This window comes from Telopea speciosissima, chromosome 10 (assembly GCF_018873765.1).
Source record: "Telopea speciosissima isolate NSW1024214 ecotype Mountain lineage chromosome 10, Tspe_v1, whole genome shotgun sequence".
NCBI classification, from domain to species: Eukaryota; Viridiplantae; Streptophyta; class Magnoliopsida; order Proteales; family Proteaceae; genus Telopea; species Telopea speciosissima.
The window spans coordinates 53,824,423-53,841,186 of NC_057925.1; the positions used below are offsets into that span (position 1 = coordinate 53,824,423).

At 38.3% G+C, this 16,764-nt stretch overlaps 2 protein-coding genes and 1 long non-coding RNA gene across 3 annotated transcripts in view; 1 reads left to right on the forward strand and 2 right to left on the reverse strand.

Moving 5' to 3' along the window:
- LOC122642783 (alpha-mannosidase I MNS4) overlaps window positions 1–12,316 on the reverse strand; it is a 43,229-nt gene extending 30,913 nt beyond the window's left edge. Inside the window, exons 1-3 of the mRNA XM_043836371.1 lie at window positions 11,947–12,316; window positions 7,225–7,344; window positions 7,050–7,142 (exon numbers count right to left, since the gene is read on the reverse strand). Of these exons, the coding sequence (XP_043692306.1) occupies window positions 7,050–7,142; window positions 7,225–7,344; window positions 11,947–12,081 (348 nt within the window). The 5' untranslated portion in view covers window positions 12,082–12,316. The remainder of the gene's footprint in view (window positions 1–7,049; window positions 7,143–7,224; window positions 7,345–11,946) is intronic.
- Window positions 5,135–7,757, forward strand: LOC122642787. Its single transcript, XR_006330101.1, has 2 exons — window positions 5,135–5,215; window positions 7,649–7,757. It is a non-coding gene; the product is annotated as an uncharacterized LOC122642787 (long non-coding RNA).
- Window positions 12,317–13,707: 1,391 nt separating the features above from the next.
- Window positions 13,708–15,259, reverse strand: LOC122643748 (probable glutathione S-transferase). The gene is made up of 2 exons (XM_043837335.1): window positions 14,895–15,259; window positions 13,708–14,079 (listed from the first exon to the last, which is right to left on the reverse strand). The coding sequence occupies exons 1-2, from the start codon at window positions 15,201–15,203 to the stop codon at window positions 13,708–13,710; spliced, it is 681 nt and encodes a 226-aa protein (XP_043693270.1). The 5' UTR covers window positions 15,204–15,259.
- Between the last annotated feature and the right edge of the window lie 1,505 nt (window positions 15,260–16,764).

Here is a 16,764-nt window from a genome sequence, read left to right on the forward strand (position 1 = left end):
GGTCCTATTTTAATAACTATGGGGTATGGGATTTTAATTCTTTTGGATTTATTTGCAATGGGATGCATTATAAGGCCCAAGAGGTCAGACCTCGGCGCAACTGTAAGATTGCTCTATTGCGACCTAGTGGTCATGGGTCCAACTGTTCGAGTTCGGAAACAGCCTCTCCACGAAGCGGGGGTGAGGCTGCGTACATTATGACCCTTCCCAGACCCCACAGTGGCGGGAGCCTCATGCACTGGGTACGCCCTTTTTTTTATGCATTATAAGGCCCAAATGTGGGGATCTAAAGAAGTGCACGAAATTAATTATTTACTGGCGGGCCCCATTAGTTAGCTTAGGGTTATCCAAAAGTAGCTGTTATAGGGATCTTGTGAGGCCCATTCCTTAGCTGTCATAGTTAAGTCTAGAAGAGTCCAATTAGATTTAGTTTCTGTTTTGGGAGTTTTAGTAGTTTAGCAAGTTAAGAGTCCTAATAGTGCTTTCTAAGTTAGTTTACTTTTTCAGAAAACTAGATATTAGGAGGATTCTTTTTCTTTAATACATATTAACCCCCTTCCACCCCAATCAATAGTTAACGAAGAAGATTTTTAGTGAAAACTGAGAGTTGTAACTTGTGAGAACTCTTCACTCCTATGTCTCTCTTCTCCTCTCTCTTCTTTTCTTCAAGAATTACTGTCCATGGGTACTGTTCACAGTCCCAGAATAGCCCCTATCTCTTCTCTTTCTTCGTCTCTTATTCTCTCTCTTTCCCCATCGCAGGCTGCTGAAATCAACCAACCAGAAAGCCTTTTCAACCCTGGTTTATCAGGAAAATGGTTCAACTCTGGGCCTGTGGAGCAACCGATCAGGTCTTTGATTCTTAATCTGGAATCTAGATTCACTGCCCCCATCAATGAACATGAAGATTGCCAGATTCCTGTATAGACATGTAATCACTGTTTGCTGTAATATAAAGTGTTGAAACATTTTCTGCAAAAGCAGTTGTTACATCACTCATGCTAACAACTATAATGTTATGGATACAATTAAACTGAAACAAAAGATCTTATTGTACGAATTGACAAAATCTGCTTAAGTCATTTGCTAGAAAAATAGGCTTGTCTACATCCTAATTATCAAATAATTCTTTAATTCTAGAAAAGTCTTAGGATTTATCTAGCCATCACTAAATAAATAGCCTTATGGAGATTCTTTTCAATATTTTACATGAAAACAAAGGGGACAAAGATTTGAAATGTCAATAAAAAGCAGACTAATTAGCAATACTTGGAACAAATAGGCATTCTCTTGAAAACAGTGACTGTATCCTCTAAGTAAATACTTATCGCCATAAAATCTTTGCTTAGTTATCAGAAGAGATAAGGAGTTAATTAAATGATTTTTTCCCATTGTAGTCTAGTTAGTTATTCCAGCAGTTTCTCTCATTCTGTTGGAATATGTAATCCAGAATACCGTGGGGGTATTCTGGTCCTTTTGGGGTAGTTTAATTGTTATTCATTAGGTATAGACTGCTGCTCTAATAAAGTCAGCTAGTTAGGGGTATTTCTGTCCCCTTTGTAATTTTCCCTCTATTTATCCTATCAATGAACTATTCTAGCCATTCTCTAATTCTCGGTTCTGCTAACATGGTATCAGAGCCTCCTAATCTGATCTAGGGTTACATAACACCCCCCTCTCCATCGTTTCTCTTCTCCCTCCTTTCTCTCTCTCTCTCGGCTTCTCCTTCTTCTGGTTTTTTGGTTCTCATCCTTCTAAGAGGGCAGCACTAATGAGACAATCCAATGATTTAGTTGCTGCCTTCCTCCCAATCTACCTTTTTTCCATAACCTAAATTCTAATCGATACTGCTGGAACCATACCAGCGACATTGGAGCTTTCCAGAAATTTTTGAAGATTAGATTCCTCGCACTCATGAAGGCTGATCCTCCATTGTTGGAGCTTCCTATGCAACCATTCCCAGCACCTATCTACCTTCTTCCATCTACTCCCCTCTCCTTTCTTTTCCAGCCTTGATTCACCCAATCGATCTTACCTTTTCAGGGTTTTTCAAAACCCCGACTCCAATCAATTTCAGCGTTCCTCTTCTCAGTCGCTGCTGAATTTTGAGGGGTGAATCTCCACTACTACAAGGACCACTCGACCTCAATATTAGCCTCTTTCCAAGTGTTTGAAGACCCCTAACCCCAATCGATCCTTATTTTCAGGGTTTTACAAAACCCTTACACATATCGATTTTAGGGTTAGGGTTGCTTGCTGCTGCTGGAGTTTTTTGGAGGTGTATCTACTATCAAGAGGGACAATCTACTTCATCAATGCATGGCTTGAAGAAGTTCTATTTCGTGTGACAGCTGCTGCCCTATTTTTTCTGCAATTTTTGGTGTTTCTCCCTCTTGAAGATCAAGTCTCAATCACACAAAGAGGTTGGTTATTCGTATTGGAGATCCATTCAAGCAGCTGAGGACAGCATCTATTACAAGACATCATCAATATTTGATAAGTCATCATCACTTTTATGAAGCCCCCTTCCCTACAATCGATCTCAACTTTCAGGATTTTTACAAAACCCTGACTATAATCAATCTTAGGGTTAGAGATATCCTCTCTTGCTGTTTTTTGAGGGGAGTTTTATCAACATCAGAGGAGTATTCGACCCAAATATCAGCTTCATTCTTGGGAGTATTTTTGAAAAATTCAGGTTTCATCAATCCAACTATCAACCTATATTTTTTTTTGGTTCCTATGTGGCTGGCTGCATCAATTCCTATTGGATCTGCTGAGTTATTGTCTACTACTTGCTGGTTCTATTGAACCTTAATTCATCCCTTGTTGGTTCTGTTGATTGGCTTTTGTATGCATGACTAGTTAACATGGTAATGTTGCCTTCATGAGGACTACTGCTGTCCTAGTCTTGACTCTTGAGTCTGTGTCTACCTAATATTGGAGATCGAAGTTCTTTCAACTTATTGAAGAATCGAATCTACTACCTTGGAGATCAGCTTCTATTTGGGATTACAACAGTTGTTCCATGGCTATTGGTTGCGACTACAAATCTTTTCAGTTGTGTGAAGCTTTTCTACCAGTTCATATCCAGCTTACTCTGGGAATTTTTCTACAGGTTCATATCCACTAAATCAGACCTGATCCAAGTTTTTCTAGAAGCTTATTACATCAATTCTGCTCAGATATCTTCATCAGTTCTGTTCAGCATCTGGGAGCTTATAGATTGGAGTTTTGCACACTGGTTCTTCCTTGTTTGAAGATTGATCAAGCCTTAAAGATTGGAGCCTTCCCTTATTCCAAATCAGATTTGTTTTTTTTTCTACTTTAAATCAAATCTGAATATTGGAGTTTGGTGTTCGATTCTCCTTTGCAGGAGTTTCCATCTAAGAAGTTTGTTTGATGGATTAAAGAAGGTTGAAAATTGATATGGTGCATTGTTTTTTTCTCCATGACTCTTTATCCCACTGCTTCTTCAATTACCAATATCCCATACCATACCTTTTGCATTTACCCATAACCACTTAGGAAGTTTATGGTATACTCTACTTTGTCATTCCTTCCTTTTCCATTCCCATAGCACCTTTGGAAAATTCTGGAACTTAATACTTTTGTCATTATCTCTTACATCATCTCTGTTATGTCCACGTGTGCTACTACACGTGAGGGGGAGATTATGTACAGTACACTTGCAAACGTTGCAGAAGCAGACCTTGCAAGAACATTTGTGGCAAAACATAGAAGATCAGTGTTTTTTACCATTGCTAGTGTTTTCCACCATTGCCATACCATTGCTATTGGGTATCCTTTGTTATTGGGTTGAGTTTACCGTAAGGGGGAGATTGAAGTATTGAAGAGTATTGAAGATATTTGGTTGTTGCCTGCCTATTTGAGGATTTACAATTGGGTTGATTCAATTGTTTGCACTGCCTGATTTAGTTTATTCTGCTGCTTGCTGCCCTAGTTTTTCACTTCAAGATTTTATGTCACTATGACAATCTGAGATTCATCACTGGATAGCTATTGAAGATCGTTGAAAGCTACCTTTTTTGGAAGAAATTCCAGTCTCGGTTTGTTGATCATATCTGTCCAGGTTTTGAAGATCAATTATTTCAAGTTCTTGAAGGTTTATTTAGAGCTTCATTCATTTGTCAAGCTGGACTCTTTCGCAACTCTGTTTCTTCCCATTTTGTTCAAGTTGGGCATTAGTGCCTAATATGCGCCAACTTGAGGGGGAGTGTTAGAATGTTGGAGTGTTAGCATTTTTTTCTTATTAGTTCAAGCTGGAGCTTCTTTTAGTATATATATAAATGTATAATCCAGCTTGAGGGGGACTGTTGGAATTTGTAATCCAGAATACTGTGGTGGTATTCTGGTCCTTTTGGGGTAGTTTAATTGTTATTCATTAGGTATAGACTGCTGCTCTTATAGAGTCAGCTAGTTAGGGGTATTTCTGTCCCCTTTGTAATTTTCCCTCTGTTATAAATAGAGGGCTTACCTATCAATGAACTATTCTAGCCATTCTCTAATTCTCTCATTCTCGGTTCTGCTAACACATTCATATGAACTACAACAGAAAGTACATGTGTGGATTCTAAAAGGAGAAGCTTAATACCTCAGATAATGAAGGGCCACATTTTTGTAACTCCCAGATAGTTGAAGATAATGGAAGAACATAGAAATTCATCAAATTATTTTTAACTTGTTTATTACTACTGAAGCCTTCCTTCTTATTTTTAAATGGAAAAAGGCTTTATTATTGAAAGCGTGGTGATTAGTGTGAGATCTGTGGGAGGTCAGGGCAACGAATTCCCAATTACGATTGGGTTACATCAAGGATCAGCCTTAAGCCCTTACCTATTTGCGCTTATCATGGACGACCTAACCAAGAGCATTCAAGACGAGGTCTCGTGGTGTATGCTCTTCGTCGATGATATTGTTTTAGTGGATGAGACAAAAGCAGGGATTAACGCTAAGTTAGAACAATGGAGATCAACCTTGGATACGAAAGGCTTTAAGATTAGTAGAACGAAGACAGAGTATATGATGTGTCACTTTAGTTATACTGTGATGGATTCTTACATGGTGCAAATTGAGGAAAGGGAGATACCACTAAGTGACTATTTTAGATAACTGGGGTCAATCATAAATAAAGACGGTGACATAGAGGATGATGTTTCACAAAGAATTAAAGTGGGATGGCTGAAGTAGAGAGGTGCCTCCGAAGTGTTGTGTGGCCGACGTATTCCTTTAAAGCTTAAAGGAAAGTTCTATAGGATTGTTGTTCAACCGGCTATGATGTATGGAACAGAATGTTTGGGCAGTTAAAAAGTGTCATATTGAGAAGCTATGTGTAGCAGAAGAATGTTAAGATGGATGTGCAGAAAAACTAGGAAGGATAAGGTAAAGAATGATCATATTAGAACCCCCGATTAATGATAAGGTCCGAGAGAGTTGTTTGAGGTGGTATGGCCATGTTCAACGGAGGCTTAGGGATGCCCCAGTAAGAAGGAGTGATATGATCCCAATTGAAGGAGCTAAAAGAGATAAGGGCAGGCCTAAAATGACCATAGGAGAAGTTGTGAGGAAGGACATGCATAGACTAGATCTTGAACCAATTATGTCCTCGAATAGAGCCTACTGGAGGGCAAGGATACATGTAGCTGACCCCATTTAGCTGAGATTTTCCTAACTTGCTGGGGTGTGCCTCTTTCCTCTTACTTTCATCTTTCATTTTGCATTTTCTTTCTATTGGCCATCTTTCATTTGTCCTTTTCATTTTTCATTATCTTATTTCCGTCCCTCTTTTCCCATTTCTGCATTCCTCCTTTTTGGCTAGACCTCACTTTCCCCTCCTTTCTTTTTTGCTGTGTTTGGATCCATGCAGCCGACCCCATTACATTGGGATAAGGCTGAGTTTGTTGTTTCTATATACTCAGCACCAAGAGGCAGTGGTGTCTTTGGTATAGTTTTAAATTTATATTTATTTGACACATAAATATAAATAGATGTGTTTGGTATGATCCCTATTTCGCATTAAAATAAATCAATATAAGCATAAATTCATAAATAGCTCTTGAGCTGTTTATGATTTATCACCATAAACTGTTAATATTTGTTTATGCGGTACCATTAATGAACATGTGCAGAATTGTTACTTAAGTAGGGGTAAATTGGTAAAACAAATGAAAATTAGAACAAAACCTCTTTTTCTCTCTCTCTAACCCCCACCACGCCCCCACCTTCTTTCAACATATATTAGGGGTGTCAAAACCTAGCCCAAAACAACGAAACCAAGCCGAACAGACCGAAACCAAGGTGAACCTACCGAACTGATACAAGCTTATTGGATCATGTTTCGGATTGGGGTTTTGTGAAAATGAAACCAAACCGGACAGTTTTGAAGCCAATAAAACATCAAACCGAACTTAAAAAAAGGGATCGAAACCGATATAACCCGATAAGAAACCAATACCAACTTGAAATTCATTAAAAATATACTTTTTCTTCACGCTTTTAAATATATTTACAAGGAAACCCGACACCAAACTGATACGAATCTGAAATCAAACCGAAATCGGTGCACTCTTGTTGGATCATGTTTTGGACTTACTCATTCTCACACTGAAACCGAACCAAAACCGGTCCAAACCGACCGATTAACACCCCTAACATATATCATATTATATACTCTATATATATATATATATATATATAATACATAATATATTCTTCACTCAAGTATACCAAACCTATTTTTCATTATATAATCTATTATTCTATTAGTAACCAAACGATAATGGTTTATAGCCCCTAATCTATTATCACAATTAATTATTCATAAATAGGTCATAAATATAAATATAATCTATGCCAAAGAGAGCCTTAGTCTTCAATCATCAGTGATATTTAATATAAATAAGCTTGTGAGTTCGCATGAAGCTGATGCTTAAACTCGTCAAACAAGCTAAGGATTGCGTAACAGAAAAACATACGAAAACATGGCATTTCCTGGATGGTAAAGTCAATGCAGAAAGTACAGTACTCACAATATTAAATTGAAGGTTTTTACCAATCCATTCAACTGAGGCAGCAAATCGTTCTCGATCACCAAATAAGGCCAATGTGTCTAAGGAGTCAATCTGGTTTCAGCAAAAGCCACAAAAGCGTTAAAGAAATGCTTATCATAAGGAATTCAATGCAAAAGAAACTGGGTCATCTTACAAGAGTTAAGGCATAACCACCAAGTGTGTCTTCTCCGGTGCAAGTGAGAGGTCTTAATTCATCAAGTGGAAACGCATGCTCCATATACCCATCAAAGGCATGATAGAACATTTCACGCACCTATTGGAAAATAAAAATGTGTGACCCACCATAGTTCTGAAAACACTGACAGTCCTTTTATGGACTAGAATCCAACAAATACTGTGACTACCATTCCATCAAGAACTACAATAATTAAAAGAAATTTCTTTCAAATTCATTTGAATATTGGAATAACCTGACCACCTTCTAAATGAGGCACAACTCATAATGATCAATATTGTTGTTGAGGAACCCACTGTGGGAACCATTACTAGGGAAAGCTCATATTTCAGAGAAGCATCTTCCACTAGCAGAATTAAAGTAGCATGGATGAACTGGAGAGGTGCTTCGGGAGTGTTATGTGACAAACGCATGCCTATTAAACTTAAGGGAAAATTCTACATGACAGTAATAAGACCGGCCATGACTTATGGGGTGGAATGTTGGGCAGTTAAGAAGAGTAATATAGATAAGATGAGTGTAGCAGAGATGAGGAAGTTGAGAAGGATGTGTGGCAAGACCAGGAGAGATAGAGTAAGGAATGATTGTATTAGAACCGAACTGGGAGTTGCACCAATTCAAGAGAAGCTCTGTGAGAGCCACTTGAGGTGGTATGTTCATGTACAACAGAGACCTATGGATGCACCTTTAAGGAAGAGTGACCAGATTCAGTTTGACGGAGCTAAAAGAGGTAGGGAAAGGCCTAAATTGACTATTGGAGAAGTAGTAAGAAAAGATATGCATGTGGTAAGGCTCGATCCTAATATGACCGCAGATAGAGTTGTTTGGAGGACAAAGACCCGTGTAGCCGACCCCTTGTAGGGGAATGTTCCTGGGATGCTGCTTTAACTACTGCTTGGACTTCTTCCTTTACTTATTATCTTTATACTTTCTTTTACTCCTCTTACGTCTTTTTACTTCTCTTATCTCTATTACTGTCATAGCCTCTTTCGGATCCATGTAGCCAACCCCATTTAGTTGGGATAAGGTTATGGTTGTTGTCGCATCTTCCACTAATAGTCAAAACTATTAAGGATAGAAGTGATTTTTTTTTTTTTTTTGGAAGAAGGGTAAATTAAATTTCACTGAAGAGAAACAAAAAGCAAATAAACTTCTGTCTGACTTGATCCTAACATGGCTGAAAAGTGGTGGGGTACCGGTGGCAGACGTTGGTGAAATGCAAGGTTGTGCAAGGGTAAGTTGTTGGTAATGGAGGGTGTGAGTAATATCTGGTACAGAGTGGACTTGACTAATTGAGGGTTTCACAGTATCTGCTGAGGCGTTACTCTTTTTATCTTTTTTGATAAATAAAACAATTTTGGTAGAGAACATAAAATTCTGAAGGCCATTATATAATATGAAAAACTTGAAACGAACCTATAAAATAAACAAACAAGAAAATGGAAAACAATTTCCACTCCAATGGATGTAAGGGATCAAAAGACAAATAAGGACACCATAAAGCACACCTCATTAGCAAGAAGAACAAGCATGTGAATAAGAACTTAAAGAATCTAATAGCACCAAGTGAAACGAAACATTCATAGTAAGTGCTAAGAGGAAGAAGATTAAGAAGATTCTTTTGACATTGGAAGGCGATTGTTTCTCCAACAGCCACTCAATCATTATATGAGCCTTTTAAGGAGATGAGAGAGGAAGTGAACTGTCAAATAATATACAGTTTGTCAAATATTAGCTGTTGAAATTGCTGGAAGAATATTAATGGAACATTATCGAACTTCTTCTGAGTACCATGAATAACCACTTATATAAAACTAATGCTAGAAGATTTAAGGCAGAAGGTAAATTTACCCATTATTTATGATAACATTGTGCAACGGTTAAGGTTGCTCCATTGTGACCAAGAGGTCACAGGTTCAAGTCTGGAAACAGCCTCTCTGTGAAAGCAGGGGTAAGGTTGTGTACATTATGACCCTCCCCAGACCATGCAATGGCGGGAGCCTCGTGCACTGGGTACGCCCTTTTTATATATGATACCAATCTCAAAGAAGGTAAAATTTGCATGTATAATCATTCGTAGGAGTTGAATATGATAAGCAACACAAAAAGAGGGGGGGGGGAGGATTGTTGAGGCCAAGAATTACAAATTGTACCACAGATTTAATTCAAATTAGCGATTTTGCACACATAAAAAAGACGCTTTGTGGATGTTTGATTCAGACAAATGGGAGGCATCTAAGCTTGCACAAACTCAAAGAAAAGGGGTAGATTTATAATGGACAAAAGTTTTGGTCCAACTGTCTTCAAATTATGCTGGTTCCCAAGTCATTGAAAATTGTCGAATTCTTTTATTTTTTTCATTTTAATAACAGAAGAAAAAAGATTAATTTTTCTCATCATGTACTGCAATTCCATCAGAGAGAATTCAACCATAAATGAACTCTGGATATTATTCCAAGAGAAGGATCCAAATCTCCCATTTTTCAACGAATTTGGAAACCATTCCTATGGATGTTCCTGAAGGTAATGACCTCAATGGTCGTCTTCTCCTATTAGGAGTTTAACTTCTGGCAAGAGTCACAATTTATGGACTCCCCTACACTGCATGGTAGCATGTGTCATCACTACAGATGATGTACAGGTCCTCAAAAGTGAAACCTTCCTTACTTCCCGTGCATGTCTCTCTTACGAGAGGGGGTTACCTCAAATCATTCCCACGCTTCATCATCATAAGATTAGATGCCGGTATGATTACTCCGATAGGTTAGTACAGTTGTACTTATCGTTCTTTATGTTGAGTAAGCTAATAGAATTAGCACCTAAAATAAATAGGTCAATGTTTAGTTCGATAGTTACTCATGTTACTAACCAAGATAGGGTGATAGGGTTTGTTTCCAAAGTGAAAGAAAAATGAAATCACTTTTGGATAGGTATACTCCCTATGTATCCTCCATAACTGTGCACCATGGTATGAGTTGGGGGCAGCACCCACCAAGCAAAGCTTTCTTGAAGACGCTGGGCTGGTTCTTTTTCAGCGCCAGCCCTTTATTTAGATTAGATATTGGGGCAAGCCCCATGAAAGTATATAGTGAAAATCTCTGGTTCTCTCGGGTGGATGTAGGCAACCTTGCTGAACCAAGGTAAATTCCTTGCATTGTGTCCCAGCTCCGTCTTGAACGGCATCCTACTCTCGAGGGGGTTGGGGTCTTGGAGTAAACTGCTCACGTGTTCCACATCCCTATCCCGCAATAACGAATTGGGTTCGTATAGGCATTTTGGACGCAGCTATTTAAATAGCTTCTCTGGCTACAATTTCTGGTACTCCACTCATTTCGTAAAGTATTCAACCCGGTTTATGACAGATACCCAATATTCGGGAGATCCTTTGCCCAAACCTCTACATATTTCCTAGGTCTTACTATAACGGGTTTGTCTGAAATATACGTACCCATATTTTTCCACCACAACGTGTATATCATGTCATTGCTCTTCACCCTGCTTCTATTTGCCTAAATGCAATCCAAGCAAGTTCAAGTGCTTGAAGAGCATATCTGCCGAAACAAATATGTTGTCTCGATAAAATATTCCCTTCATTCTTCCTCTATGTTGGTTACGGAATCTGGATCGGATTATAATTGATGGGAATTTGTAAATTCCATCTCTACTGTAGAACCGGACATGAGACTTTCTTCTCATCCAGCTCCTCGTGGATGAAACGATTTAATAATATTACAGATATACATCTATTTAATTATTTAATGAATAATGAACTGAATTGTAAGGTTTTTGAGATTTAATTTGTCACATAGGAAGCTGAATCAGTTGCAGGCTATAATGTAGAATATGTGTGGGATGCGATCCTTAGTAGTTCACTATTGGTGGAAGAAAATGTCCTGGAGTTATTAGCCTTTGTAATAAAGCAAGTAAGTTTATATCAGAAGGAATTAAAGGTTTCAGGGTTGGTAGTATTGGGTTACAGATATTATGGCTGAGTCAAAACAAGATTCAATTGATTTGCTTACCAGGGTTGGCATCAAATAAGCTAGAGGAAAGGTTTTGGAATAGCTTTAGGAAAGAGAAATAAAGGAAATAGCGGATGAATAGGGTTCCAAAATCATAAGCAAGAAGTAAAAGATTAACTAGGATATCAATGAGGAGGTAACTTATAGGTCTAGATATGCTAACCAGTTGGGAGAAAGAAAAAAAAAGAAAGGGGGGGGGGGGGGCAGCTCTACCCAGGTTTTTCACTTGATTTCTTCCAACTAGTTAGCGTATTTCCACTAATTCAATCACCTAAAACTGATCCCTTTTGGACGTTTAATGCGTATCGCTTCCTTTAGGGGGAAAAATCACAATAATAATATTGACTACCCAATAGCAGTGCCTAAGGGATTGTGGGATCAGCGCATGGACATGTTTGAGCTTGAATTACTGCTGTAGTCTGAAACGGCATAGAAAATTCAACATTTGGAAATTACTCTGGAGTGGTTCATTTTAATAATATTTTCCTTAAAATAAAAACGTCATTACATGTTCCCATTGTTCTCATGAAAGCCCAGTGTAATTCCGGCAATTAGAGTACAGAGAATTCTACGATTAACTCATTAGTTACGTTTAATAACAGTGCAATCTTATGACTAATCACATGAAAATTAATAAAAGCTGAATTCTAGGGATTACCTCGTCTCTGAGCTGTTTAGCTTCATCTGGAGTAACGCCTTCTGCAACTGAGCAGTACATGAAAATGTCGGAGAACAAGAAGAAGAAGACGATGACGAGAAACGATGATTTCAGAATTTTATTTAATTTCTCCATTTCACCTCTCCGACATTAATCGAACTGTGTCCAGCGATTTGGTTGCTTCGGTGGAGGTCTGCCACTCTGCCTGGTAGCAGAAGCTTTCACTCTACGGCTAATTGCTCCTCTGGGCCATGGCATTCAGGGATCGCCACCACCGCCTGTGGAGAACGAGCAGTCCATATCCGGCTCATCCAGATCCAAACCACAAGTCCATCTTCGCTCTCCTCGTTTATTATGTACGGATACGGACGCTCTGCGGGGTCGATGCTTTTAAAGGGAGAAGATTCAGTGGGACCGGTCTGAGACTCCGAATCTTATCGGTATCGGGACAGTATCGATCTCCCCTGATACCGATCTGGATCGGTCGGTTTTATTCCTAGGCTGCATTTGGTATGCATTCTAGGCCGATTTCGCATTTTTTATCATCTAAGAATAAGGAATCGATCTAGAATGCATTCCAATAACGCATCCAAACACAGCCCTACTTTTCATTAAAAATTGGGTTATTTTACGATTTTACCCTTGATTACCAATTCCAGATCTAAGATTGGTCAGGGTGATCGATCACGATTTTATCCAAATTCGGTTCGATTTCGGTTCCTATGTTTGATCCGGAACCTAATCGAGAACTGAATCGGTTCTGAAATCTAATACTCAAATCTAACCAAATTTTATTCGGTTCAGTTCAAATTAGCTTATTCAATCTGGTTTTGATTTCGATGATTTCGATTTTTTATTCCAATTCTAATTTGACACTCTTAAAGCTATAGGAGGCAGAAACAAAGACTTTCAGGAATAGTCGTCCCGTTGGAATGGGCGCTTGGGCAGGGATAAGGCGGTCAAAACGCACCGCCTTGAGTCTAGCGCTGCACATGCAGCCCGGTTGCCCGGATGCACAAGATCCAGGTCCGTAAATGGTGATGCTTGCCAAATTATGTTTCGAATAGTGTAGCACCCTTCTTTCTTTTATAAATGACTTGGTAGGATAATGTTATTAGTTCCCACCAAAAGAAATGAATGACCAATTTGTATCAGATATGTGATAGATGAGGATATCAAATTCATAGTTTACAAATTCAGATTCAGATATATTTGGGAAGACCTTATGGGAAACAAATCCACTCCAATGCGCATCTGATGGCTGGAGGCACTCTAGGTGCATGCCCGGATGCTCCCAGCCGTTGAATGCCCGCTAGAGGGGCTGGCGCATCTTATGATCTCACAGATTCCTAAAAGACAATGAGGTCTTTAATGAGAATGGATCATCTTCACGTACCAACAGGTGAACGTACATCTCAAAGTCAATCACATTTTAATTTTGTTTTCATAAAAACCCCTCTTTCCCTTGTAAATGACAAAAATAGAACAGGTGGTTGGATCTCACATGTACGCTCATTTGTTGATACGTGCAGATGAACCGAACTCATTTATAATTGTGAAGTTAGCAGAACCCTTCTTTAAATCTATGTGCTTTTATATCCACAGCAACATCAAGGTTTGTGTCACAAGGCAGAAAAAAATTATGCAAACAGAAAGTTCACTCTTTGCAATTAGATCTAAAAGCAATAAAGATAAGAAGAAGGATAACAAGATCTTTTACTAAACACATGAAACATAATTGATTTAGCTTTGGTAACAAACTCATTTGTAAACTATGGATTTGGCTGCTTCAGTTATAGCTTCCTTGCGAGCTAGGAGGAAAGCAGATAGTTTATCTTTTGGGGGCAGACATCCCTTGACAACTTCACAACTGAGGAATTCTTCACTCCATTTGAATAAGGTAGGGAATGTGTCCTCCTCTATTAAGTTAATTCCTACCACGTCCTGAATCACTCCAACCCAAAATGCTATAAAGTTAGCTGCAATGTCCACAAGCCCAATATTATCTCCTCCAAAGAACTTCTTCCCTTTGAGCTCATTTTCAAGTGTTGTCAAGACCTCTTGTGCATCTTCCATGGCCTTCTCTTGTTCCTTCCCTTCACCCCAACAAGCCTTCCATGCTGCACCTAAGAACTACATCACAATAAATGAATGTTTAGCCCATTTGGAAAACAATTTAAGTTTGGATTAGACCCTTCGATGAAACTCTCTCTCACATAGACAATCGGTTGCGCTTTAGGCATGGCTCCAACGCCTAGACACATAACCGCCTTGCCCTAATGAGATTTTCGCCTTTTCATGGGGGTAAGATGGTCATTTCCAAGGCGGTTACTGTGTCTAGGCTTTGGAGCCACGCCTAAAGCGTGATTTGTTAGCGCTCTTAAACTCATAAATAAAAGAGTACGATTACTTTTAGGGCTGATGTTCTCTATGCTACAGCACAGCCTGCGCCCAAACACATGGGCCTGCCATTCAAGGGGCAGCGTGATCATTTCTCCCGGCCCTATTTGTTAACGCTCTTAAACTCATAAATAGAAGAGTATGATTACTTTTAGGGCTGATGTTCTCTATGCCACAACACAGCCTGCGTCCAAACACATGGGCCTGCCATTCAGGGGGCAGCGTGATCATTTCTCCCAACCATATGTGTCTAGGTGCAGCCTGTGCCCCTGGCACAAAAAACATTCTCCCTTACTTTTAACATGATGAAATGGGAAAAAGTTTTGTAAAAAGCCAGCTCAAAAATGAAATTGCACATACGTTCATGTAAGGAGGTGATATATCATAAATGCCCCTCTCCTCTTGTCTGATTCTAAAAGGGGTTCTCTTATTCGCCCAAAACTGCACTTGGGCAATATAGGGAACCCTCTCCGGAAAGAAATATATGAACCAAAAAACTACATAAATTTGAAAAGCACTACTACCTCTTAAGTTTGAACATCCCTTACCTTCTCATCTAAGAATTTAACCCAGAAGCGGACCATGGCTCTCTCATAAGGATCTTCAGGCATTATGCTATAACCTTCCCATGTCTCATCGATGTATTCGAGTATGACGAGGGATTCTGCAATGGGCTTTTCCTTGTGTAGGAGCACAGGGATCTTCTTATGAATTGGGTTATATTTGAGAAGCGAAGGACTCTTGTTAGGAAGATCTTCTTCAATGTATTCATAAGAGACACCCTTTAGTTTTAGAGCCATCTGTACTCTGCTACTGAAAGGACTTCCCCAAAAGCCAAATAGCTTCACTTCTGCCATTGTAGATCTTAAACTTCCAAGTCTGCAACTTTCTAAGATCTGTGAAGGTGATATTTTCTTGCCATAGACATATCTAGCTTAGGCTTTTATATAGTGAGTATGAAAGTGAACACTATTAATGCTTATCCATTGTGTTAAGATGCTTCTTCATGTTGAAGCTTTCATGCCGTTGACTTATGTGCATAATGTTTCCTTGATCAACAAGTCTCTATAGAATTTCCAATTTTTTAATGAACGTGTACACATGCATAGAACAGAGACTTCACCTATTTATAGTTTTTTGCATTTGAATCTTGGATTAATAGAAAAAAGAACGCTAACATGTCGCATGATTCATGTGCCTAGACACAGAACTCTGTAAAATTACCATTCAATACCCAATGAACAAAAAAATTCCATTCAATCAAACGCTACAAGGTTAAGCTCTACCATTAAGAAATACACAGCCTCACATGCTAAACATGATTTAAATAGGACAAGTACATGCATAATTCAATAAATCGGATCCGAATTTCCGGAATTGACGATCCCGAATCTTATTAATGCTGATTCCCATACCCTCTTTTGAATTGACCATTAATGCATTGCGATCTTTATTTTTTGCTATTTTTTTTTTGTGTAGTCAACAAAATAGCAGCAAATCATTGGAACTTACTTCTTAGTTCTTACATCAACCTCAATAAGTCTTTTGGAGACCAATAATGATTCTTAGCCGAGCCCGTATCGATGAATTGGTATGGATAAAAAGTCAAAATGAAAAAAAAAAAAAAAAATAAAATTTAAAAAAGTGAAGGCAAAGTTGTCCAATCCAAACTGATACAGACCAATCCAGATTGGTATTTGAGACCAATACCGATCTCGATTACTAAGACCCTTGATGCAAGTTTTAGATCCAACACTCCAACCCAAGGAAGAACATAGTAAAAAAATTGAACAAGATGCTATCAACAAAATTGAAGGTCCTAATCATAGGACAGCTAAATTATAAGATTGTATAACGTCAATAATTGAAATTACACTCCAGTGTTCTATGGACTCACAACATGAATGATGTTGTTATGGGACTACATTTAATCAAAGAAACTTTTCTTGAAGCAAGAATCAATCAATTCAAGCCAACTATGAATGATTAGAAAGTGATTCTGAATTATTTACATTTGTCGCTAGAAAGTGATTCTGAATTAATTACATTTGTCGCTATTGTGTTGTCTTACCCGCTTAATGCTCAGGAAAAAACTGGTAGAAAAAAAAATAGATCATGAAACAATGGTTGGTTGATCTTGAGTTATTCACATATGAGCATTTTGGTTATTTCACCATGTTTAGGGTAAAATCTGTTTTTAACTTTGGATATATTGCAAGTTTCAATGTCTTAGAATATTTAAAATCATATGTAACATGTCCAAGTGTTTTTTAATTGTGAAAACCTTAGGAATCATTTCTGATGAATTTATTGTGCTATAAACTTGATTTCATGCATGTTTACATACTTCGACTAATAAATGCATTTCATTACCAAAAAAAACCTAATAAGTGCATTTTAATAATTTTATCATTATTT

Coding starts and splice junctions, on each gene's coding strand:
- LOC122643748 (XM_043837335.1), bottom strand. CDS start 15,203: ATGGCAGAAGTGAAGCTATTTGGCTTTTGGGGAAGTCCTTTCAGTAGC. Junction 14,080..14,894: donor TTAAATTCTTAGATGAGAAG/GTAAGGGATGTT, acceptor ATTGTGATGTAG/TTCTTAGGTGCAGCATGGAA.